Genomic DNA, 27,238 nt, shown 5'->3' on the forward strand with positions numbered 1-27,238 from the left:
ACTGCAGCCAGTGAAACACGAGTAGAATGGTGGTGAGAGAGGGTCAAGAAACGTGGTGGTAAATTGAAAGAGAAATTATCATGATGGACTGTGGAATATAAACAAGTAGGGAGTTGAATATATTCTGGAAAGCCAGTGACATGGTGGTTGGGCCAAGGAATTGGAGCTCCCATCGGGGTTGAGAATTTGTTAGCATTGATAGTCAACAGGGAGTTAGCTCAAAAGAAAGCATGTGGTATTCATAAGGTGACATACTTGAAATTGTAATTATGTTATGAGTTACAGTTCTTAGAAATGATAAGGTATAGTGTATAGTCTTAGAATTTGAATTGAGATTAGGATATAAGATAAGTTTATAGGAAGATATGAACTGAAGGAATTCACAGATCAAGTATTTAATTATTTGTTAGATCATAAATAGCCAAATCTGACTCTTCTTTTCATTTAGCTTGCATTAAGAGGTGGTACCCCCCACTGCCTAGTTTTGTAACATTTAAAAATTTTTAAATGATACAGTTCTAAAAGATTATGAGATAGGAGTATAGGAATATTATTAATATTTCATGAGAGTGACCCTCTCCTCCTCTGCTGGTTTATGTGTAAGGACATAAGTATGTTTATGTACATGTTGCCTATGTGTTTCTTTTTCTGTGTTTATTGCTGCTATTATACATGTGAAACAGTCCTTGTAGATACTTTTCTCTGTCTCTTCACGTGTTGAGGGAAGAGACAGTTCTTTGTCCAATTTTCTTTGTCTTCATTCATTCATTTAATAAATATTTGTTGAGCTGGAGCTGATTCTACATTCCAGGCACTCATCATTGAACAAGACAGGCAAAAGTCCCCATCTTCAAGAAACTTGCATACTGCTAAGAGAGACAAAACAACAAATAAATAGATATATATCAGATGGAGATAAATACTATGAAAAAAATAAAATACAGCAAGGAAATAGGGAATACTGGGATTTTCTGTAATTTGGTCAAGGAAAAGCTCTCTGATAAGGCGATATTTAAGTAGAAACCTGAAGAAAGTGAGGGGAGTATGCATGTGGTTGTCTGGGGAGTTTTCTGGGAAGAACAAATGCAGCAGTCCTGATTTGAAAGTTCGCTAGCTATGTCTGAGAAATACCAAGGAGGTCAGTGTAGTTGGAGGTGAGCCAGGAAGAAAGTGGTAGATGAGATCAGAGAGGTGGTCTGACTCTTCCTCTCCTTTTTTCCTGTCTCTCACATCCTTTTCTGTGTCTTATTTGACAAATTTTTGTCTCTGTTTTTTATAGGCCATTTATAACTAACTTTTACGTTTTATATGTATTTTAAGAGTTTGGTTTTCTAAAATTAATAAAAGTATTTTTATATTCTGTATTTCACTGTCACAACTTTTGGTACCTTTTATATTGTAAAATGTGATACACATATGAAGGAGTGCATAAAAATAAAAACAGTTAAGTGAATCATCCTGATGTTTCTTTTGGGCAGCATTTGGAAGATTTATCCTTTTTGTTACTTTAGATACAGTTTATTTTCATTGTTGTGAATCCTCATAATATTTCATTTAATATAAAGCCATTTATTCGTTCTGTTGGTGGACATTTACTTTGTTTCTAGTTTTTGGAGGTTATAAATAATGCTATTGTAAGCAGCCTTGTTTATTCCTCCCGCTGTACATGTGCATGTGTTTCACTTAGATGTATAGCTAGAAGTGCTGGTGTTCAAAGGTTAATTGGTATGTTCCTTTAGATAGTGTTAAACAGTTTTCCAAAATAGTTGCACCCATTTAAACTCCTACCAGTAGAGTATATGAATTCTGATTGCCTCATATCCTTACTAATACTTAAATCTTCTTAACATTAGCCATTTGGTATGTATGAGCAGTACTTCATTGTGTTTTAATTTACATTTCTCTGATGACTAATGATACTGAACCCCTTTTCATATATTTACTGATTATATGACTGGCCTATTTGGCAAAGTGTGCCTATTTAAGTATTTTTCCCATTTGACTTTTTCTTGGTAATTGTAGGGCGTTTTAGATTAGTCCTTTTTTTGGAATGTGTTGTAAACATCTTCCACTCTTTGGTTTATCTTTTCACTCTCTTAATGGCATTTTTTTGGTAAACAGAGGTTTTAAATTTTAATATACTCCACCTTATCAACCGTTTCATTTTTGAGTGTTGTTTTTTGGGTTCAGTTTATAAAATATTTTTTATCCTTTCTAAAACCAATGTAATTCTCCTTTATTATCATCTGGGTACTATATTTTTCTGTCTTTCCCATTTCTACCTGGAATTGAATTTTGTGATTCTCATGAGATAGAAGTCAGGGTTTCAGTTTTTTCATAGATAAATAGTCAATTGATTTAGCACCATTTATTGAAAAGATAATTCTTTCCCCTCCACTCTGTAGTGCCATCTTTCTCATAATCATGATTCATATGTGTGTGTGTCTGTTTCTGTTTCTTTTCTAGTCTGTTGATCTATTTGTCTCTCCTTGTGGAGAGACAATACCACACTGTCATTACAACTGTGGTTTTATAAGAAATGTTATCTAGTAGAACAGTAGTTTTTAACCTTTTTTTTAATTCCCATTTTCTTCCTATGGAAATTTTCTCCTCTCACCACCCCTGTGAGGTTAAATACTAAGAAAAAAGATTTTGTCAGATAAGATTGTGTAGAGCCACCAACCATAGTGATAGCTAAGACTTTTTTTCTCCCTCTAAGAACCAGTTTTCTCCCACTTGGGAGCAAAACTTGCCCTGTCGAGAATACATGCAGTAGAACCGACTTTCCTACCTTGCTCTGTTTATGTGAGCCTCATGGTATTCTTTGTGTTTGTTTTTTCCTATGAAATAAAGAAACACCTTAGCAATTTCTACAGACTAAAACAAAGTAAAAAAAAATATATATGTGTGTGTGTATATATATATATGTATGTGTGTGTGTATATATATATGTGTATATATATAAACTCCCACCAGTTGTATATAGTATGTAATGTGGTTATATATAAGCAACCTGACCAAATTGAGTTTATCCTAGGAATGAAAGGTGGTTTTTGCACTAGAAAATAAGTCAGTATATTTTATCACATTAACAGGTTAGAAAAAAAATTCAAATAGAGCATCTCAGTGTATGAAGACAAAGATAAAATTCAGGATTCATTCAGGTTACACACTCTTAGTAAACTAGAACTTAGGAGAACTTTCATAATCAGATAAATGGTCTTTCTTCCCGACCCCCTTAAAAAAAACCACAAAATCAACCAACTATAGCATGCCAAGATGAAATGTTGACTTCTTCTCTCCAGGTTGGAGACAAGGCATTGATGCCCCCACTATCATCATTATTATTATTAAACATACTACTAGAAATTCTAGCCAATGCAGTAAGACAAGAGAAAGAAAGAGAAGGTACAACTGCTGAAGGAAATAAAACTGTCATTACACATAGATGATGTAATTGTATAAATGATTTATCTATAGATTCTTTTGGGTTTTTAAGAAAGTATAAAAAATGTGACTATGAAACAATATTTTTAAAAATCTATTTTTATATGCTCACAAACAAACCTTTAGACAATGAAATTAATAGCAAATGCCATTTATAATAGAATCAAAAAACAGGAAATTACTGAATTAAATCTGACAAAGTGCAAGTCCTTTAGAAGAAACTTAACGAAAGGTAATGGAGAGAATATATTATACGTGAATGTATGCATGAGTATGTGTTGTAACTTGAAAATGTAACTTTAAAATTTTTATGCAAATACAAATTATCTGGAATAATCAAGACATTCTTGCAAAAGAATAAGATGGGATGACATGGCCTACCAGGTATTGAGACTTATTACAAAGCCATAATAACTAAGACATTTGTCACTGTTGCAGGGATAAACAAACCAAGGGAACAAGAGTAGAGAGCCCATGCATGTATGGATACTTGATCTCAGGTCACTGAGGAAATGACAGCTTTTTAGATAAGTCATTCTGGAACAGTTGAATATTCATATACAAAAAGTAAATTCAGATTCCTGTCTTTCACTGTGCACAAAAAAACTAAATAATAATTCTATGTGAATTAGTGACCTAAATGTGAAAGGCAAAACTTAACAAAGCTTTTAAAAGGCTTTACAAGATAATATAGGAGAATGCCATTATTACTTCAGCATCAGGAAAGATTTCTTAAATAGGATATAAAAAGCACTAAAGGAAAAGATTGATACATTGGACTACTTAAAATTAAGACTTCAGTTTATAAAAAGGTGCCATCAAGAGAGTGAATAGGGTAGTTTCAGAGCAGGAGAAGATATTTGCAATATGCAACTGAAACATAGCAATATCCAAAATGTATGAAGAAGGAGTTAGTAACCTTTACCTTTAGGGTAGGGGTGAGGGAGAGCCAGCAATGGGGAAGGAATACACAGGAGGCTCTACTTGGTTTCAGATGTTCTAATTCTTGAGAGGATACTGTTACTTTTCTTCTTCTTCTTTATATATATATATTTTTTGAGACAGAGTCTCACTCTATTGCCCAGGCTGGAGTGCAGTGGCACGATCTCGGCTCACTGCAACCTCCACCTCCCAGGTTCACGTGATCCTCCTGCCTCAGCCCCACCTAGTAGCTGTGATTACAGGCACGCACCACCGTGCCCTGCTATTTGATTTTTATTTTTATTTTTTAGTAGAGATGGGGTTTCGCCTGTTGGCCAGGCTAGTCTCGAACTCCTGACCTCAGGCGATCCACCCACCTTGGCCTCCCAAAGTGCTGGGATTACAGGCGTGAGCCACGGTGCCCGGCCCAGTGTTACTTTTCTTTAAACTGAACACATGTGTTTTATGAATTTATCTGTATATGAGCACATTTCTTAACAAAAACGGAAGAAATGTAAACAATAAAGAAATACATTTATTGATTATATTAGTTTGCTAGGCCTGCCTTAAGAAAATACAACAAAGCGGGTGGCTTAAACAACAGAAATTCATTTTCTCACATTCTGTAGGCTACAACTCCAAGATCAGGGTGTCAGCAGGTTAGTTTTCTCCTGACGCCTCTGTCTTTGGCTTGCAGATAACCACCTTCTCTCTGTCCCCACTTGGTCTTTCCTCTGGGAACATCCATGGTGTCTCTCAGTGTGTCCAAATTTCCTCTTCTTATAAGGGAACCAGTCGGATTGGATTAGTGCCCACCCTAAGGGCCTCATTTTATTTTAGTCACTGCTTTAAAGGCTTTGTCTCCAACTACAGTCACATTCTAAGGTACAGGGGTTAGGGCTTCAACATAGGAATTTTGGGGGACCTAATTGAGCCCATAACACTGATTATGTAGTAAAGATCTCGGATAGCAAATGGGTTCCTGTGATTTGGATAAAAATTTTTAAGCCAATTTTTGGATTCAAAAAGTGTTAAATCTAAAAAAATCTAAGACAGAAGTAAAGATGTACTCTAGAGAACAGTGTTAAGTGTCTCAAAATATGGATTTAGTGCTGATGATGTTAATTATGCATGTGTGAACTTGGAATACAGTTGTTTTTTTGAAAATGTAAAAGCGATAAAAAGCAATTTCTAGATTAAAGTTTTTTTACTACTGTATTTTACATAAATACTTTAAATATAAATGTATAACCAAATGAATAAATGTAATATTATAAGTAGATCTTTTAGTCTCATCTCCATCCTTGACATTTATAAATTGTAGTTGGCCAAAAATTATTTTAAAATCTTTTCACTGGGAGTAGAGTGGATGGATTTTATTTGGTCATAGATGGTAATTTTAGTACAGTAAGCTCTGCTATAATGCAATATGTGCATTCCTAAAAATCACTTCACTGTGTAAAACCGTGCATTAAAACCACAGGGCTTACCACTCCGAAACTTTGTCTGTGACACTCAAAAGGATAGGAATATAATAAAAACAATAGCACTCTTTTATATAAATACTAAGTGATTAAGAAATACATAAATACTATGATAAACATGGCACTTTACCTTGAGAAAGACCTGAAGTTTTCTTATGGAAGTGAGCATCAGGAGGGTTGCAGAATGTGAATTATTGTGAAGTGATGGAAGGGAGGGTCTGTGAAATTGGAGGGAAAGTTGTAATACTAGATGTGGGTGGGTGTGGCTCATAGCATGGAAGAGAAACTGAGGTGGCTGGTAGATGTTTGACGGGTGAGTGTGTTTTGTGTATTCCTACATATTTTGGTTCATCTGGGTACAATTTTTTGTGTTCGTCTAGGATTTTTTCACAGATAAAAGTATGCATAAGAATGATTGCCATGGTCAAACTTGTTTAATGTATCAATTATGTTAGAACAAATTTGTGTTTTTAAATAGTGTTAAGGCAGAATTTACTTATTTTTTTATGTCATCCACAGGCCCATCATTTTGGTTTTATATGTTTTATAGGGATTCTATATTGGGTTCTTTTTACTGAAGTTTTGAAATGATTGCCTAATATTTACCTGCTACATAACGTTTTAAGTGTCTTGCTGAATTCTGAGTTTTTCCAGGCTAATGAATAAGTAATGTGGATGTGGAATCAGATTTTTGCTTGAGTCTGGTGGTGACTCAATATAATACACACAGAAAAGTATCAGTTCTTTTGTTTCAAGCAAGCATACTATCTCTGGTGGCCTTCCTATTTTTGAAGTTGCTGTTAGGATACTTTAATCCTTAACATGAATCAGTATAAAAGAAAGCATGTGGGTGGTTGTGTTTGGGTGTCCTTTCCATCCACTTGGTGCTTTTATTTTCTGTGGTTGTTTTATTCCACAGCTTAGCAACAGCAGATTTCCAGGAGAAGTCTTAGTTCTTCATCTCTCTCTCCTTCATCTGGTCTGTTGGTTGGTAACAGTGAGAGTAAATGAAATGCTTTTTGTTTTTCTGTCTTCCCACCACAGTGTCTTTGGTTTACTTTTAGGACCCTCATTTTCAATCTCTGAGCCAGAAGACCTGCCTTTAAATCACAGCATTTCAATTCCTCCCTCCTATCTAGGCATTCCTTTATGTTTCTACAGTACTCTGCATGCATCCCTGTTATAAAATGTATCACATTGTTTTGGAATTTTCCAAAGTTGGGCTCTCTTTGTAAATAAACTGTACTTCTTGAGGCCATGGACCATATTTTTATCATTTATACATTTCTATTACGTAACACAATGCTTGGCAGTGGTGGTTGGGTGACTGGATGGAAGAATGAATGAAGTAGGCTTGAAGAGAGCTGTACTTATGATCCTATTATATATGATTTCTCTTCATTTTGTCCACGTTAATGATTTCTAGATATCTTGATCACTTGAACTTTAATAATATGAATCATGCTGTGTATTCAAACTTTTTAGCAGAGAAATAATAAAATTCCTTTTGTAAACCAAAGATTGTACAACCATCTGTGTTTTGTTTTGTTTTGGGTTTGTTTTTCTTTTCTTTCTTTCTTTCTTTTTTTTTTTTTTTGCCCAAAATAGGTTCAAAAAACAAACAAGGCTAACTTGCACCTAAGATTGAGGAGTTTTGATGCAGTAGAGTAGTAAACTCCTGTATTTTCCAGCTTGCTATTGTAAATTAAAATACCTATTTTTGAAATTTTAAAATATTTATACATTGATTTCAATAGAAGTATAAAAGAGGGAGAGGTAGTTCTTTTAAGATAATAAGGAAGATGTGTTATGGCTCAATTCTTGATTATTATTGCGACTGTAAGCAATATAAGCAACTCCGAATGGTTTTTAAGACTTTCTTTTTCTTTTTAGGACCTCTTTGTTTTTAGACATGAATTGGCCATAATGAGACTAGCAGCCTTTATGGGCATTACTATGTTAGTTGGAATAACTGGACTCTTTTACACTCAACTAATTGGCATCATCACAGTAAGTATATTTTTAATGTAAAGTAACATTTATGAATATATTAGCTAATTATGAATGTAATTCTCAAAAGTTATAGGAAGTTTAGAAATCAAAGGAGAAAATTACCCATGCTTTTTAATACTTTCATGTGCCTATGTAATTTTAAAGTAGTTATAATCAAGTACAAAGTACACACAATTTTGTATCCTGTTTTTAAAAGCTAACAAATACAGTATTTTTATATGACTATAGACATCATGTTTGTAGTTTTTTATTGATACACGGTATCTTACATATTTATGGGGTACACATGAGTATCTGTTACATGCGTATAATATATAATGATCAAATCAGAGTATTTGGGGTCTCCATCACCTTGAGTATTTATCATTTGTATATATTAGGAACATTTCAAGTCCTCTCTGCTAGTTACTTTAAAATATACATTGCTGCTGACTGTAGTCACCCTACTGTGCTGCTGAGCATTATAACTTATTTCTTCTGTGTGTTTATAACCATTAACCACACTCTCTTCATCCCCTGCTCCACCCATGCACCCTTTCCAGCCTCTTGTATCTCTCATTCAATTCTTGACCTCCATGAGATCAGCTTTTTTGGCTCCCACATATGAGTGAGAAAATACGATATTTGTCTTTCTGTGCCTGGTTTGTTTCATTTAACATAATGACCTCCAGTTCCATCCATGTTGCTGCAAATGACAGAATTTCATTCTTTTTATGGCTCATAGTGTTATTCCATTGTGTATATATACCAGATTTTTAAAATTCATTCATCTGTTGATAGACACTTAGGTTGATTTCCTGTCCTTGCTCTTGTGAATAGTGCTGTGATAAACGTGCGAGTGCAGGTATCCCTTTGATATACTGATTGTTTTTTTTCCTTTGGATAAATACCCAATAGTGAATTGCTGGATCTTATGGTAGTTCTATTTTTAGTTTTTTAAGAATTCTCAGTATTCTTTTCCTTAGTGATTATGCTAATTTACATTCCCACCAACAGTGTACAAGAGTTCCCTTTTCTCTGCATGTTTGCCAGCATCTGTTACTTTTTGTCCTTTTAATAAAAGCCGTACTAAGATGATATGTTATTGTGGTTTTGACTTGCATTTCCCTGTTGATTAATGATGGTACTTTTCATATACCTGTTGGCTATTTGCATATCTTTGAGATATGCATATTCATGTCCTATGCCCACTTTTTAATGGTACCTTTTTTTTTTTAATTGTTGAGTTCCTTGTATATTCTGGGTAGTGTCCCTTGTCAAGCAAAAAGTTCAAGTGTTTTCTCTCATTCTACAGGTTGTCTCTTCACTGTGTTGATTGTTTACTATACAGCTTTTTAATTTAATAGAGCCCCATTTGTCTGTATTTGTTGTCTGCATTTTTTGAGGTCTTAGCCATAAAATTTTCATCTAGACCAAGTCGTGAAATATTTTTCCTAAGTTTTCTTCTGGTAGTTTCACAGTTGTAGGTTTTATGTTTAAGTCTTTAATACATCTTGAGTTGGTTTCTGTATATGGTGAGAAATGGGGTCCAGTTTCAGTCTTCATTCTTATGCATATGGATATCCAATTTTCCCAGCACTTCTCATTTATTCAAAAGACTGTTTTTTTTTCCCAATGTATGTTCTTGATGCCTTTGTCAAAAATCAGTTGGCTGTAAATATATGAATTTATTTCTGGATCCTCTATTCTGTTCCCTTGGTCTGTGTGTCTATGTGTCTGCTTTTATACAGATACTATGCTATTTTGGTTACTGTAGCCTCATAATATACTTTGAAGTCAGGTAATGTGATGCCTCCAGCATTGTCCTTTTTGCTTAGGATTTTTTTGACTATTCGGGCCCTTTTTTGACTTCATACAAATTTTAGGATTGTTTTCTCTAATTGTGTGAAAAATGATGTTGGTATTTTGATACTGATTATATCAAATCTGTAGATTGCTTTGGGCAGTATGGTCATTTAACAATAATTCTTCTGATCCATGATCATGGGATAGCCTTCCTTTGTTTGTCTCTTCCTTTAATTTCTTTCATCAGTGCTTTGCAGTTTTCCTCATAGAGATCTTTCACCTCCTTGGTTAAATTTATTCTTAGAGTGTTGTTGTTGGAGCTATTGTAAATGGGATTGTGTTTTTTCTTTCTTTCTTGGCTAGTTCATTATTGGTGTATAGAAACGCTACTGATGTACTGATTTTTGTATGCTGATTTTGTATCCTGTGACTTTACCGAATTTAATTATCAGATTGAAGAGTTTTTTGGTAGAGCCTTTAGGTTTTTCTTGATATAAGATACCATCAACACAAAAGGCCATAGATGGTGTTTATTATATTGTAGTATGTTTCTTCTGTGCTTAGTTTGTTGAGAGTTCCAGTTCCTTCCTCTTCAATTTTTTGAAATAATTTGAGGAGAATTGGTGTTAGTTCTACTTATTTCAACACTTGGTAGAATTTGCAGTGAAGTTATCTGGGTCCTGGACTTTTCTTTGTTGGGAGACTTTTTATTACTACTTTGATATCGTCACTTTTTATTGGTTTGTTCAAGTTTTCTATTTCTACCCAATTCAATTGTGGTAGGTTTTATGTGTCTGGGAATTTATCATTTACTCTAGGTTTTTCGGTTTGTTGGTATATAGTTGTTCATAATAATCTTTGATAATCTTTGTATTTCAATGGTATCAGCTGTAATGTCTTCTTTTTCATGTCTGATTTTATTTACTTGGGTCCTGTCTCTTCTTGGTTAGTCTTGAAAGTGGTTTATTCACTTGTTTATCTTTTCACAACACCAACTTTTTGTCTTATTGCTTCTTTGCATATTTTTTTTAGTCTCTTTTGCTTTTACATCTCATCCGGTCTTCATTATTTCTTTCCTTCTACTAATTTTCGGTTTGGTTCATTCTTGCTTTTCTGGTTCCTTGAGGTGCATCATTAGACTGTTTGCTTGAAATCTTTCTACTGTTTTGATATAGGCATTTATTACTGTAAACTTCCCTCCTAGCACTGCTTTTGTTGTAGTCCATAGGTTTTGGTATGTTTCGTTTTCATTTTCATTTGTTTTAAGAAAGTGATTTGCTACCTAGTTTCTTTCTTGGCCCACTGGTTGTTAAGAACCACGTTGCTTAATTTCCATGTATTTGTATAGTTTCCAAAGTTCCTCTTGTTATTGATTTTTAGTTTTATTCCACTGTGGTCTCAGAAGATACTTGATACAATTTAGATTTTTTTCATGTTTCTTGAGACTTGTTTTGTGTCCTAACCTATGGTCTATCTTGGAAAATGTTCCATTTGCTGATGAGAACAATGTGTATTCTGTAGCTGTTGGATGAAATGTTTTGTAAATATCTATTAGGTCCAGTTGGTCTAGAGATCAGTTTAAATCTGATGTTTCTTTGTTAACTATTTTACTAGGTCTGTCTAATGCTGAGAATCCTGTGTCCAAGTCCTCAACTATTACTGTATTACAGTCTATCTTTCCCTTTAAATCTAATACTTGGTTTATATATCTGGGTACTCTGGTGTTGGGTGCATATATATTTAGAGTTGTTATATCTTCTTACTGAATTGATCTCATATAATGGTCTGCTTTGTAACTTTTTACTATTTTTAACTTAAAGTCTGCATATCTGATATAAGTATAGCTAGCTATTCCAGCTTACTTTTGGTTTCCATTTGCTTGGAATATCTTTTTCTGTCTCTTTACTTTCAGTCTATATGTGTCTTTACAGGTGAGATGAATGTTTTTTAGGCAGCATATTGTTGTGTCATGTTTGTTTGTTTTTTTAGTCCATTCAGAAAGTCTATATGTTTTAAATGTAGAGTTTAATCCATTTACATTAAAGATTATTATTGATATGCGAGGCTTACTCCTGTCATTTTATTAATTGATTTCTGATTGTTTTATATATGCTTTGTACTTTTCTTTTTCTTTTATTGTTTATCATTGTGGTTTGATGGTTTTGTGTAATGGTAACATTAGAGTTCTTCCTCTTCCTTATTTGTGTGTTTGCTCTGTCAGTGGGTTTTTAATTAATTTTTTATAAAAAAATTGAGACAGAGTCTTGCTCTGTTGCCTAGGCTAGAGTGCAGCGTTGCGATCTTGGCTCACTGCAACCTCCACCTCCCAGGTTCAAGCAATTCTTGTGCCTCAACCACCCAAGAGTGGGTTTTATACTTTCATGTGTTTTTATGATGGTAGCTATCATCCTTTCGTTTCCAAGTGTAGGACTCTCTTAAGCATTTCTTGTAGGACCAGTCTAGGGATGATAAAGTCCCATAGCTTTTGCTTGTTATCACCTGCCTTTTTCCTTTATTTATGAAGGATAATTTTGCTGGAAATAGTGTTTTTGTCTGAAAGTGTTTTTCGTTCCACACTTTGAATGTGTTATCCCATTTTCTCCTGGCCTATAAAGTTTCTGTGGAGAAATACACTGTTAGTTTGATGCAGATTCCTCATATGGGACTTGATGCTTTCTTTCTTGCTGTTTTTACAATTCTCTGTCTTTGACTTTTGATAGTTTGATTATGATGTGCCAAATCAAAGAAGACCTTTTTGCATTGTATCTGTTTGGGGATCCCTGAGCTTCCTATACTTAGGTGTCTAGATCACTTGCTAGACTTGAGAAGTTTTCAGCTGTTATATCCTTAAGTAGGTTTTCTAGGTTTTTTGTTTTCTCTTTATCTTCTGGGACATTACAAATTAAAGTATTTGGTCACTTCATGGTATTCAATATGTTGTGTAGTCTTTGTTCATTTTTTAAATGCTTTTTTCTTTATTTTTGTCAGACTGGGTTATTTAAAAATACCTGTCTTCAAGTAATGAAATTCTTACTTCTCCTTGATCTATTTTATTATAGAAACTTTGAAATGTATTTTGTATTTCATTTAATGAATTCTTCAGTTTGTTTGGTTCTTTTTTATTTGTATTTGTTTAGTAAATTCCTCATTCAGATCTGGAATTGTTTTTCTAATTGGTTCGTATTTTCTGTATTCTCTTTATCTCATTGAGCTTCTTTAATATTACTTTGAATTATTTTTCTGGGATTTCATATATATCTTTTTGATTGTAATATTTTATTGGAGAATTATTGTATTTCTTTGGAGTGCCATATTTCCTGCTTTTTTATGTTTCTTGTGTCCCTATGTTGATATCTATGCGTCTGTTGTAACAGATGTTTTTTCCAATTTTTTGAATTTGCTTTTGTGGGAGAGGACTTTTTCCTGGACATGTGTCTGTTGTGTTGGTTGGTTGGGGCCCTTTGGTTTTGATTCTGGGAATGTGCAGTATTATTGTTGCTGTAGGATTTGTTTGGCTGTAAACAGCATCAGTGGTATCTGTGATTTCATCAGTGGCTTAGGGTGTGGTTGTTAGTGGATGTTGTGGTGAAATTTTGCTAGGGACCGGGTTGCCAGGTGGGCTTGTCCTTAGTCCTTAGGGTTGCCAGTGGGCTTGTCCTTAGTCCTTAGTGGTGGCAGCAGCAAGTGGGCCTGTCCGTGGGTACCAGGGTGACATTGGCACTGCTGTTAGCAGGTCCACACAGACCAATTCTTGGGCCTCCACGTGGCTTGTTCAGGTGTGGATAGTGGCAGCAGTGCGCCAGGCAGGTGGACAGGTTCTCGGGTCCTGGGAAATGGGCATGTCGTGGGTAATGGCAATAGTATTGGCAGAACAAACCTCTGGCTCCCAAGTGGTTTGTGTAGGCGTTGACAATATCAGCAATGGGCTGGGTGGGCCAGCCCTCAGACCTGCAGGTGGCATGTGTGGGTGCCAGCTGTGGTGGTAGTAGCAGGCTGGGTGGCCCTGACCTCTGGCCCCTGAGAGGAGTGTTCAGGTGCCAGCAATGGTGGACTGGGCTGTAGATGGTCCCCAGGCTCCTGGACAGTGTGCTTGGGTACTGGAGTTTGGGTATGGGCAGACCTAGCCTCAGCTACTGGTGTTTGGGGTTGGGGAGACCTAGCCTCAGGTCCCTTGGTGGTACATTCACCCACTGGCTGTGGTAGGCATTGGTGGGGTGATCTCCAGGCCCAAGGCAAAATGTTTGCGTGGGGGTGGCATCCATTGCAGCCTTGCTACTGGGGAGGACGGGGTTGCTTTCAGTGGCTGCAGCTGTATGCAGCGGGCTGGGGATTGCACACTTTGCTTGTACTTCAACCTGGCAGTGCCAGCCCACAATGGCTGCTGTGGGTGGGGGTTTGACATTGGGGCATGTGAAAATGCACCCTGGATTTGCTGCTGGGATCAGCAGGGTCTTTGCCAGTAGTTTGTGCTTCAGCCTTGGTGGTAGCAGCCAACTGCAGCAGTGGCTGTGGGCAGGGAATATCACTGCGGCTCCAGAAATGTGGAGATGCAGGGGCTGTTGGGCTCACTGGCAGGATACAGTCTGGTGAGGGCTGGACTCTTAATATGGTGCCTTCCTGGAGCTGCTTAGGGCTCAAAGGCTGTGCGGGACCCAGCATGATCCTCCTCTCTGGAGCGGTGCCTTCATGTATTCTCCAGGCAGCTCCCATTAGTCTTGAGACTTGTGAGGGTTTAGGGGCTTTCCTCTAGCTAGGATGCAGGAGTCTGCAGTGGGAATGTTGGGCAGTGGGGGTCACTGACTTACCCTTTTCCTGCACTGGGGAGCCTCTCCATGTCCCCACCCAATTTTGGCTGACCAGGCTGCCTTGCTTTCCTGTCAGTCCTTGCTTTAGGACGGTGTTTCCATTCACTTCTCTGTTGAATTCCAATGTTCTCTCTTAGATGATATATTTTACGTGTGATTATCTACTCACTATTTTGGTTCTTCTTTGTGAAGGAGGTGAGTACCAGTTGTTTCTAGTCAGCTATCTTGAAGCCCACCTACACGTTTTTGTGTGGACGTACATTTTCATTTCTCTGGGGTATATAGAAGTGGAATTGCTGAGTCTAATGGAAACTACATTTATCTTTTAAAGAACTGCCACTATTTTCTAAAGTTGCTGCATCATTTTGCATTCCCACTAGCAGTATTTGAGGGTTCTAATTCCTCTACAGCCTTGGTGACAATTGTTATTACCTGTCTTTTAAAAAACGGTAATACCTCATCATAGTTTTAATTTGCATTTCCCTGGTGAACTAATGAGGTTGAGTATCTTTTCACATGCTTGTTGTCCATTTGTATATCTTTGGAGAAATCCTTTGACCATGTTTTAATTGGGTTGCCATTTTACTGTTGAGTTAGAAAAGTTATATATTCTAGGTATAAGTCCCTTTGTAGATATATTATTTGCAAATATGTGATTTGCAAGTATTCTCACATTCTCTTAGTTATATTTTCACTTTATTAACAGTGTCTTTTGAAGCACAAAATTAGTACTTTTTATTGTTTCAATTTATTTCTTTCTTCGGTAGTATATGCTTTTGGTGTCATATCTAAGATACCATTGCCTAATCCAAGGTCAACAAAATTCACTCCTATATTTTCTTCTAAGGGTTTTATTGTTTTAGCTTTTACATTTAGTACTATGATTCATTTTGAGTTAATTTTTGTACATTGTGTGAAGTAGGAGTCCATCTTTATTCTTTTACAGTAGATACCTAGTTGTCCCAGCACCATTTCTTGCAAAGACAATTCTTTCCACCATTGAATAGTCTTGACACCTTTGTTGAAAATTAACTAGATGTTTTCTGGACTCTTAACTCTATTTTATTTATCTGTATGTCTGTCTTTATGACATAGATATATCTTTATGCCAGGACCACACTTTCTTAATTACTGTTGCTTGATAGTAGTTTTGATACATTTTTACTGAATATATTCTGATAAACACTTAATTTCTTATCCACACTATATATGCTATACAGGCATACTTGTTGTATTGTGCTTTGTAGATAGTGTGTGTGTGTGTGTGTTTTAACTAGTTGAAGGTTTGTGGCAATGATGCATTGAGTAAGTCTTTCAGTACAATATTCCCAACAGTGTGTGCTTACCTGTTGTTTCTGTGCCATAGTTTGGTAATTCTTGTAATATTTCAAACATGTTCATGATTATTGTATCTGTTACTATGATCTGTGACTGGTGATCTTTGATGTTACTATTGTAATTATTTTGGGGCACCACAAACTGTGCCTGTATAAATGGCAAACTTAATTGGTAAATGTTGTGTGTGTTCTGACTGCTGCATTCACTGGCCATTCCTCTATCTCTCTTCTTTGGGCCTTGCTATTCCCTAAGGTACAATAATATTGAAATTAGGCCAAATAATAACCCTATGGTGGCCTCTAAGTATTTAAGTGAAAAGAAGAGTTGCATGTCTCTCACTTTAAATCAAAAACTACAAATGATGAAACCTAATGAGAAAGGCATGTTAAAAGCTGAGACAGGCTGAAAACTAGACCTCTTGTGCCAAATTGCCAAGTTATGAATGCAAAGGAAAAGTTTTTGAAGGGAATTTAAAATGCTACTTCACAGAACGTACAAATGATAAGAAAGTGAAGCAGCTTTATTGTTGATATGGAGAAATTTTTGGTGGTCTGGATAGAAGATCACACAAGCCACAACATTCCATTAAACCAAGCCTAATCCAGAGCAAGGCCCTAACTCTTCAATTTTATGAAGGCTGTAAGAGGTGAGGAAGCTGGAGAAGAAAAGTTGGAAGCTAGCAGAAGTTTGTTCTTAAGGCTTAAGGAAAGAAGGCATTTCCATAACATAAAAAATGCAAGGTGAAGCAGCAAGTGCTGATGTAGAAGTTGCAACAAATTATCCAAAAGATCTAAGATGATTAATCAAGGTGGCCACACAAAACAGCCTTCTATTGGAAGAAGATGCCATGTAGGACTTTTGTAGCTACAGAGGAGAAGTCGATACCTGGCTTCAAAGCTTCAAGGTACAGGACAGACTGACTCTCTTGTTACGGTTAAATGCAGCTGGTGACTGTAAGTTGAAGCCAGTGCTCATTTGCCATTCCAAAAATCCTAGGCTCTTAAGAATTATGCTAAATCTACTCTGCCTTTGCCCTAGAAATGGAAAAACAAACCCTAAGTGACAGCCACATCTGTTTACAGCATGGCTTGCTGAATATTTTAAGCCCACTATTGAGAACTACTGCTCAGGAAAAAAAGTTCCTTTCGTAATATTACAGCTCATTGACAATGCATCAAGTCACTCAAGAGCTCTGATGAAGATATACAAGGAGATTAATGTTGTTTTCATGCCTGCTACATCCATTATGCATGCCATGGATCAAGGAGTAGTAATTTCAACTTTTAAGTCTTATCATTTAAGAATACCTTTCATGGGCTATAGCTGCTGTAGATAGTGATTCCTCTGATGGATCTGGAGAAAGTACATTGAAAACCTTCTGGGAAAGATTTACCATTTTAGATGCCATTAAGAACATTTGCGATTTATGGGAGGGGACCAAAATAACAATATGAACAGGAGTTTGGAAGAAGTTGATTCTAAACTTCATGGTTAACTTTGAAGGGTTCACGACTTCAGTGGAGGGAGTTACTAAAGATGTGCTAGAAATAACAAGAGAAATAAGAAGTGGAAGATGTGACCGAATTGCTACAATCTCATGATCAGTGTTGAATGAATGGGAAGTTGCTTCTTATGGATGAGCCCAAAAAGTGGTGTTCTGAGATGGAGTTTACTCCTAGTGAAGATACTGTGGACGTTACTGAAATGACAACAAAGGATTTAGAAGAGTATATGGACTTAGTTGGTAAAGCAGTGGCAGTGTTTGAGAGGATTGACTCCAAATTTTTTAACGAAGTCCTACTGTGGGTAAAGTGCTATCAAATTGCATCGCGTGCTACAGAGAAATCTTTCATGAAAGGAAGAGTCAACCTATGCAGCAGACTTTATTGGTTTTTTTGTTTGTTTGTTTTGGGATGGAGTCTCTCTCTGTCGCCAGGCTGGAGTGCAGTGGCGTGATCTCGGCTCACTGCAACCTCTGTCTCTCGGGTTTAAGCGATTCTCCTGCCTCAGCCTCTCAAGTAGCTGGGACTACAGGTGTGCACCAACATGCCAGCTAATTTTTGTATTTTTAGTAGAGGTGGGATTTCACCATGTTGGCCAGGATGGTATCGATCACCTGACCTCGATATCCACCTGCCTCGGCCTTCCAAAATGCTGGGATTACAGGTGTGAGCCACCGGTTTATTGTTTTAATTGTGACAGCCACCCCAGCCTTCAGCAGCCACCACCCTGGCCAATCAGAAGCTGTCAACTTGGAGGTAAGACCCCCTACCAGCAAAAATATTACATCTCCTTGAAGGTTCAAATGATCATTAGCATTTTTTATCAATAAATAATTTTTAATTTAAGGTAAGTATGTACATTGTGTTTTAGACATAATGCTGTTGTTCACTTCATAGAGTATAGAATAAACATAACATTTATTTGCAGTGAGAAACCGAAAAATTTTTGCTACCGGCTTTATTGCAATACTCGCTTCATTGTTTAGAACCAAACCTGCAATATCTTCGAGGTATTTCTGTAAGTTATTTATGGTTTTTGTGTATCAGGTTTGATTCTGACTCTCTTCCCTTCTATCAACATGTTAATTCTCAAATTGCAAGGGTTTTTTTCTGTAGTATTGAGCATTACATTTTATTAAGGTAGAGAGATTTGGTTATGAGGTGATATTTCTAAACTGAGTGGAAACCACATTTGTTGAATAATGCTCCCTCCAAAAGTTTCATCTCTTTCTGCATATGTGTAGTAACCTCTCAGAGCACTGTACCAGACACTGCTGGTATCTATAGCAATTACACCTCTGTAAAACAATAAAAAAAGAATTATTAAGAAAGAGAAAGCAAGAGAGAGGATATATTCTATTTGTTATCCTAACCTTTAGTCACTTTACTTTCTCTTGAATACAAGTACTTTTTAGAATTACAATGAATTTTTAAATCTCTTTAGCTGGGATTTCATAGTGAACCTCAAGCATTACCCTTTTTGGGTTTAAAAAAGAAATTAAAAAGGGTTTCCAGAATGTAGTCTTCCTCACATTGATTTAAGATTCTTTGAGGCTTGATTATTTAAAAGTCTAATGCATTCAGTGTTTAATTTTAAATCGAATGAATTAAATTAGCACTTAAATACTATTTAATATTTTAATTAAGTTAAAATATAGATGATGCTTACTTTATAAAATAAGTTTGCTGTTTTGTGATAAAATTAAGATTACAAGAAATTTTACATCTGCACATGTTTTTGTCATAATTTGAATCCATGGATCTCTCTTTACAGTGTTAAGTGATGAATTTGTCGGGTTGCAGAAGAAAGAAGTGGGAGAAAGAATCACAGTAAATTTAATCCTTCCATTGCAGTCTTACTTTTTCCCCTACTCTTGCACCCTAAAGATCCTAGAGGCATTTTGGGAAACTACTCATATGGATATCATTTCATTACATAAACTATTTTATTGCATAGCTTGAATATAGACCTACTAGACATCAAACAAGCAAAATAAGTGCTGTCTCTTTGGGATTTAGCTTGAGGTTTCAGGGAAGCAGCATATCACTTTTCAGTAATTTTTTTACCATTATTCATTTTTACTTGGAATAAATAAATCATTTGTCTCATCTTCCTGTTGATAGTGGAAGGTAACAGGATAATCATAGCAGTGATAATCTGATGTCATTTTAGACCTAGCAAGAGTAGATTATCTGTGACCCAGATAAAATAATTAGAAATTACTTTAACTTAAAAATAGTGGATTTGTAATCTCATTTTCAAGGTTAAAAGATTTCAACACAACCAGATGTTTCTGTTAAATAGACTAATCTGAAGCCCAATTCAAAAGGATTACCTGCGATTATTTTTCGATTTAAACAGGATTTAAATATACGTTTTTGTGCGTTTTTACTACAATTTATATTGGAATAAAAATGTTTTCAAATCAGTCTACTTCGAGGCATTTTTTATTAAGGGAAACAGGTTAGTCAAATTATTTTTTAGACTTCAGACTGTTTAGCCTGTTTTTTTGTTTTTTTTGCTGTTTCTGAATGAAATGGATAGTGATGTTATTTAATGTAATTGATGTTGTCTGAATTATTGAGCAGTAGTTCACACATAGCCAACAATAATGTCCATTCTGATGAGCACTAATACTAATAGCGCTGGGTGATTGTATTCGTCATGTTTTCAGTCACTGGGCTTGGAGAGAGTTAATCAGGAAGTGCTGTAACAGCTGGTACAGCGCATTCTGGTGAGGTTCTGACAGTGAGCTATTGTGTACCATGACACTGCTCTGACAGTTTATCTAAATTTTATATACAAGCATTTTTGTTTTCTGGGCTCTGTGGAGTTTATATAATAGTGTAAGCTTTTGATGATGTCTCTGAAGATTTTCTCAGTTGTGGTGAGGTTGGGGGTAGGGTGAGACAGATGTATTTAGTTGCAATTTTGTAAAAGACTAAATTCTCAAACAAAAAAAAATAGTGATTTTTGCATTTGGTTTCACAGGTACTATTGTTGGATTCTATTTGAATTGCTGAAGATAGCTTAAATCAAAGCTTTTCAAATTAAGAAGAAAATATTTTCCCCCATAAATACTGGCTCATATTTAACTCACCAAGTTAATGTTTACTTAAATAAATACAGGAGAAATCATAAATGCAGGGGTGACAATTTTAACTTGGTTACCTTACTCAATGAAAAGTATCTTGTGTTCAAAATGTTAAATCAGTTTAAAGGAGACTATCTACTAAACATCATTTTACTAATCAGTTGATTTACTTGCCTTTTAATCTATACACAGAAATGTAGTCCTGAAATTATTAATTCCTATAGTTAAATTTTGCCTAGTATTCTGCCAAATTATTTTGAATTAATAGCATTCAGTACACTCTTTATAACAATTATGTTTGATGTACTCAGCTCCAGGTCAGCATTGCAAACATGAACATCATTGCTAATTATGCTGACCCCAGCTCACATATACTTCTATAAAGGGAGCTCTGTAAAGCATTTTTGTTTTCCTCTGAATTTTTGCTTGATAAAAATAAAATAAATGTATTTCTAATATAGTATTTCCAATTGTAATATTATATGAAAGATTTTATAGCTTTTTTAAAACCTAGAAAGTTAATTAAAATTTAAAGTGTCCCTTCTTTTTAAATATGCTTTTAATGTCATATAGTAAAATTGGGTATAATATTTTTTAGAATTTTGTATATGATAAGTTTATAAAAAACTAGGTTCCCCCTTGCCAAGGGCATTTGTTTAAATACCAAGTTATATTTCATACTTACATGAAATACTCTTTTAAAAAAATTATCAAAATTATTTTGATAATTATGGTGTGTGGAATTGGGCTACTCTTTAGCATATGCATGTTCCTATGTAAAAGCATATTTATATTGCATAATTTCTGTTTGCTCAGTGTAATAAACTGCTTGTAAATATTTTTGATAAAACTAATTAAAAACAAATCTTTTTCTATAATTTATTTATATGTTCTTAAATCAGTACTGATTGCTTGAGTGATTAAATAGATGCTTAAAAAATGTTCGTAAGGAAACTAAACATTTATGGGTTTTCCTTTTACTAACAATTTTTCCTAGATATTCATTTTATTATTTCATGATCTGAATCCACACAAATATTTAATCTGACATTAAAACATAGGACTGCAGAAAGCAGTAAATCTTATATTTATGGTTTGCTTATGGTATTTCGGCCCAATAATTTATGTACATTTTATTGATATATTATTATTCCCTGAATCTCAGCCAAAGGGGCATGTTAAATGCCTATCTTATTTCTACTAATAACCAAAAATCTTATCAAAGTATAATTTTGGTGTTAAAAGTGTAAGAGTAGTTAAATTTGAGTTTTGATTATAAACAGTTTTTCAGCTGTTCCAAATATTCTAATTAGTGTGAGACTTATTTATACAAAACATTATTGTATATAATCATCCTTGCTGGCTTCCTCTCTATGTTACTATATAATTATTTCCTGTATACTTGACTACTTTTACTAGATTATAAGTTCCATGATGCTAAGGACTGTGTCATAATAGATACTTGGTAAATTTTTGATAGATGGATAGATGAATGAATCATGGTTTACATATTTAGGACTTGTTTTTTCAACTGGATTATAAGCTCTTAGAGGGCATAGGATTTTATATGTGTAGTCTCTTGTAGTCCCTATTATTTTATTTTTCATTATAAAACCACTTGTTTGTTTGTTTAAACATAATGTTGAAAAGTTACATTTTGAGGTAATTGAGGTATTTCTTTCCAAGCCCTCTCAAAAAGTAGGTAGTAGGCAGTATCACTAAAATCTTAAGACTGCCATTTATTGAGGAGTTATAAGGGGTTTTGACATAATTAACTCATTTAATCCCCACAAAAACCTATGAGGTAAGTGTTATTATTTGGAAATGGAGGTAATAGAGTTTTAGCAATTTTCTTTAGATTATACAGTCAGAAAGTGGCGTTTAAGATTAAGAGAAGTGTGAGGATTATTTTGGAAAGAGATTTTCAGTGTCTATAAATATAAGATCTGTTGCCTTCTCACTTTTGTTCTATGATTGATTCAATGTTTATGTGAACATCAGATCCCTGATAAAAGACATAGCTGGTCTTTTGTTGGAAATGGGTGCTTAAAGAACCATTCATTTCAAATGAGGAAAGTAGTTCTGACTTAGAAGGAAGACAGAGCTAAGATTAACAGGACATTTCCGTCTTTTGATTGAAAACAATACTAAAAATAAGGAATCATGCTATTTCTGTTCATGTCCAATTAGTTTAGTGCTGCAAATTTATATTAAGTTGACCATTTTGTACAATATGTGCTGCTAAGTGCTATGGAAAAATTTAAAGTTAAATGAGCTACTGTTCATATACTAATCAGAGGTGCTAAGAAGTGAAATGAAAGTCTTTCTTAGAATTAATATAAATTAGTAATAGATAAAGCAGGCAAATCTCTAATTGTGAAAAACTTGCCTGAGTAGTGTTTTTAATTTTTTAATTTTTAATTGATATATAATAATTGTACATATTTATGGGGTACAATGTGATGCTTCAATGTTTGTATACATAATGTAATGATCAAATCAGTAATTAACTTATCCATCACCTCAAACGTTTTTCATTTATTTGTGGTGAGAACATCCGAAATCCTCTCTTCAGGCTATTCTGAGATGTACAGTACTTTGTTGACTGTAATCACACTGCTGTGCAATAGAACACCACAATTTATTACTCCTTTCTAATTGTAACTTTGTACCCATCGACCATCCTCTTCCCCATCCTTCACTTCTTTCTACCCTCCCCAGTCTCTGCTACCTACTGTTCTATTCATACTTCTGTGAGATCACCTTTTTTAAGATTCTGCATATGAGTGAGAACAGTCAGTATTTGTCTTTCTTTAACTGGCTTATTTCATTTATCCATGTGATCACAAATGATCATACTTCATTCTTTTTTTGGCCGATTAGTATTCCATTGTGTATATATACCATATTTACTTTATTCATCTGCTGTTAGACACAGGTTGATTCCATATCTTGGCTATTATGAAGAGTGCTGCAATAAACATGGGACTCTGACATACTGATTTTATTCCTTTGAATATACGGTTGTCCCTCACTCTCCATAGGGGATTGATTTCTGGACCCCACAGGGATATCGGAATCCATTGAGGCTCCTGTTCCTTATGTAAAATGGTGTAGTATTTGAATATAACTTATGGACATCTTCCCTTGTACTATAAATCATCTTCTAGATTATTTATAATACCCGATACAACATAAATACTATGTAAATAGTTGTTAAACTATATTATTTTTATTTGTATTATTTTTTATTTTTTTAATAGTTTTCCTTAAAGTATTTTCGATCCATGGTTGATTGAATCACAGCTACAGAACCCACAAATATGGAGGGAGGGCTGACAATGTACCCAGTGCTGTGATTGCTGGATCATATAGTAGTTTTGTTTTTAACTTTTTGAGGTGCCTCCATACTGTTTTTTATAATGACTGCATGGATTTACATTTTCCCCAACAAGAGTAAAGGTTCTTCCCCAGACTGTGTAAGGGTTCCCTTTTCTCCACATCCTTGCCAACATTTACCTTTTGTATTTTTGATAATACCCTGGGATAATTCTGATTGGGATGACATGATTTCCCATTGTGGTTTTTGATTTACGTTTCTCTGATGGCTAGTGGTGTTGAACGTTTCTTCATATACCTGTTGGTCATTTGTATAATCTTTTCTCTGTTTTAGAATCAGATTTTTTTTGTTTTCTCTCTTTTTTTTTTTTTTCTGTTGAGTTGTTTGTGTTCCTTATGTATTCTGGGTATTAACCCTTTGTCAGATGTATAGTTGCAGAGATTTTCTTCCGTTCTTTAGGTTGTTTCTTCAATGTATTTTTTTTTTAAGAGACAGGATTTCACTCTGTCACCTAAGCTGGAGTGCAGTGGCATGATCATAGCTCACTGCAGCCTTGAACTTCTGGGCTCAAGCAAACCTCCCACCTAAGTCCCCCAAGTAGCGAGGACTACAGGCACATGCCACCATGCCATGCCTGCTAATTTTTTAAAGGTTTTGTTTTGTTTTGTTTTGTTTTTGTAGCGACAGGCTCTCACTATATTGGCTGCACTGGTCTTGAACTCCTGGCCTCAAGCAATCCACCTGCCTTGGCCTCCCAAAGTCCTGTAATTACTGGCGTGAGCCACCGCACCCAGCTATTCACTATGTTGTTTCCTTTGCTATGCAGAGCTTTTTTGTTTGATGTAATCTCATTTGTCTATTTTTATTTTTGTTGCCTTTGTTTTTTATGTCTTACCTAAAAAATCCTTATCCAGGCAATGTCATAAAGCATTTCCTCTATGTTTTCTTCCAGTAGTTTCATAGGATCAGGTCTTAACATTGAAGTTTTTTATCCATTTTGAGTAGATTGTGTGTATAGAACAGTGTTTTAAACTCTAGATTAAATCACCATAGAGTCATTAGGTAACTGTGTAGCAGACTTGGAAGCATCAACAAGACCTATAATAATAAAGAATGCAGGGGATAATTGAGGTTAGATTGAACTGTCTTCAAGGAGTCTAATGAAAAGAATTTTCTTACTTTCCTCAGGTCTGCAGTTTGGCAGGTCTAGAAACTCCATTTTGAAATTGTTTGCAGGGTTAAACAGGTCCAGAGGCAATGGCTCTTACTTCCAGACTCAAAAGAGATAGTCATATAACAGATTGTTTATTCCTTTATGTGCGATTGTCAGGTGTGCCAAAGGACTCTTCAGCACATTCTTTCTCCTGTATGACAACATATGTGGCAAAGTGTTGCTTGGTGAGAATGAACTCAAAACAGGATGAGTTAGTTGGATGGATTGTATCATCAAGCGCTCTATGCCAAGAGGACTGGGTTCTCAGGTCTGTTAACCAGGAAACCTCTGGTGATAAATTCTTGCTCTTTATCCCACCCCCCTGCAACCTCTCATTTTCGTAACATCAAGCCAAGAGATATCTCTTTCTCCTTTTCTCTTAGGAACTTCCCCCCCGCCCCATTCCAGGTATAATTTTACTACTTAGGATACAGTTGTAATAGTCAACATAATTTTTTAGACTAGACCTGAAAAATAATTTCTTATGTAAGATCACCCATCAGAAGATAAAATATTATATAAAATAGGTAGGGCCTGTATTTCTGTGTGTCTTGCTGTTTCTAGTTCATTATTTTTAAGAACATCCAGTTTTTAAAATAGTAAATCATTCTCATATATCTCTTGGTCATGTAGACTGAGGAAAGTCTTAGATATTTTGATCATTAGACTGTAATCGAGGTGTAAATATTTATAAATAAAAGTGTTCTGGTAGACGACACATAGTAAAAACTTGTTTGTTATCATTCCTGGACAAATGAATTTCTCTGGATAGCTGAGTTTTACATATAACTGAGAACTTATATTTTGTATTTAAACTCCTTGAGGATAATAGTTATCTTATTGGTCCTTTCATGATGAGCACTAACTGTGTTGAGTCTTTAGTATTGAATGAAGTTATCTGCACCAAAATATTTTTAGTGGTTTTTTTTTAATTCCAAAAGTATATTAAACTTAATTTGACACTTGAGGATAACTTGTGGTTTTTCATATTCTTCATAGTAGTAAACCCTGTCCTCTTCTAGTTTGCTGTTTCTGTCCTGCTAGTGAATGTGATGACCTAATTTGTATTGCTCTGGGTGTGTTATATGTAAGCACCAGTGCAAAAACTTGATGACGTGTTTGGTTGCTAAAATACAAATTGTACTTATAACAGTATTCTGGATAACAGAGTTACAGACAGATGAGCATTTGCCATTTCTAGAGGGAAAAAAATAGCCTATTTTGGCCAGCCTCACAAATCCTACTCATAAAGTAATGGTAAGCATCACATTGTTTGAAAGAATAACCATGCTTATGATGATTTAATAGTATTTTAGTTATTTCCCAAAACAGATTCAAGAAAGGTATCAAAAACACTTGAAAATAAAAGCTTTTTCTGTATGAAATCTAAATCTGAAATCTTTAAAGTTGATTTTTTTAATGCTACAAATAAATCCTTCAGGATTATAAACAAGTTGTAATTTCTCCGTAGTAAAAATTGCCCTTAATCTTAGCTGGTGAGAGTAGTCTGACCTTTCATTTGCCTTATATACCATGGAATAGTTTATAGTTTTTAAGTGTTGTCCACATCTGTGATCTTAGGCCATTCATATACCTTTCCTAATAGCTATTCTATTTCAGCTTTCTCGTTGACTTCTGTCTCATCTTTTTCTTTGTACTTTTGCGTAAGTTGTTTTAATTGCTTTGGAACAACGTGTTACTATCAAAACTCTAAGAAACCATTAAAATGACTTACTTCCTTTACAGATGTGGAACCTGAAGCCCAAATTTCCTCTAAGACCCTAATCAGTGTTGTCATATGTTTGTAGACTGTGTTTTCATAAAGTAAGACATTTTGAGGAAATTGCAACGGAGGAGAGAAAGGTTAATTATTAATAGAATTGTCACTGGATACCGTTAATTACAAAGCTTGATAGGAAAACGAATGAATATAGAATATGTAGCTAATCTATAACTTTTTAAAAATTCCTGGAAAATGTGTAAATGAAACTTATTAGTTATTAGTTATTAGTTATCTTAAAAATAGATCCATTTTCTCTGATTTTCTCTTACATAGGCTAACTGTAGTTATGCAACTATTCATAATGAGAATTTAATATTATGAGCTATTAACATCTCTAAAGAGTTGTTTTTGAGTGAAGGTGCTGTTTATTAGCATCATTGGAAAAGTTTTACAGCCAAATAAGTTCTTGGGATTTTACCTGTAGCTGCAAGAGTTTGCATGAATAGTACTGCTTAATAAGTCCACCTATGTATAAACAAAGTGTTAAGGTAAAGTAAGGGATAAAAAGAGGA

General features: G+C 34.9%; 1 protein-coding gene across 19 annotated transcripts in view; it reads left to right on the forward strand.

Annotated features, from left to right (window-relative positions):
* The window catches only part of ZDHHC21 (zDHHC palmitoyltransferase 21), a 131,255-nt gene that overhangs the window by 39,497 nt on the left and 64,520 nt on the right, over window positions 1-27,238 (forward strand). For 18 of the 19 annotated variants that reach the window (XM_063696372.1, XM_063696371.1, XM_063696373.1 and 15 more), the window contains one exon: window positions 7,746-7,862. In XM_063696372.1, the coding sequence (XP_063552442.1) occupies window positions 7,746-7,862 (117 nt within the window). Of the gene's footprint in view, window positions 1-7,745; window positions 7,863-25,060; window positions 25,212-27,238 lie in introns of all 19 variants that reach the window. The other variant, XR_010130198.1, reaches the window with a different exon arrangement.

The sequence above is a fragment of the Gorilla gorilla genome, chromosome 13, assembly GCF_029281585.2.
Source record: "Gorilla gorilla gorilla isolate KB3781 chromosome 13, NHGRI_mGorGor1-v2.1_pri, whole genome shotgun sequence".
Lineage (NCBI taxonomy): Eukaryota > Metazoa > Chordata > Mammalia > Primates > Hominidae > Gorilla > Gorilla gorilla.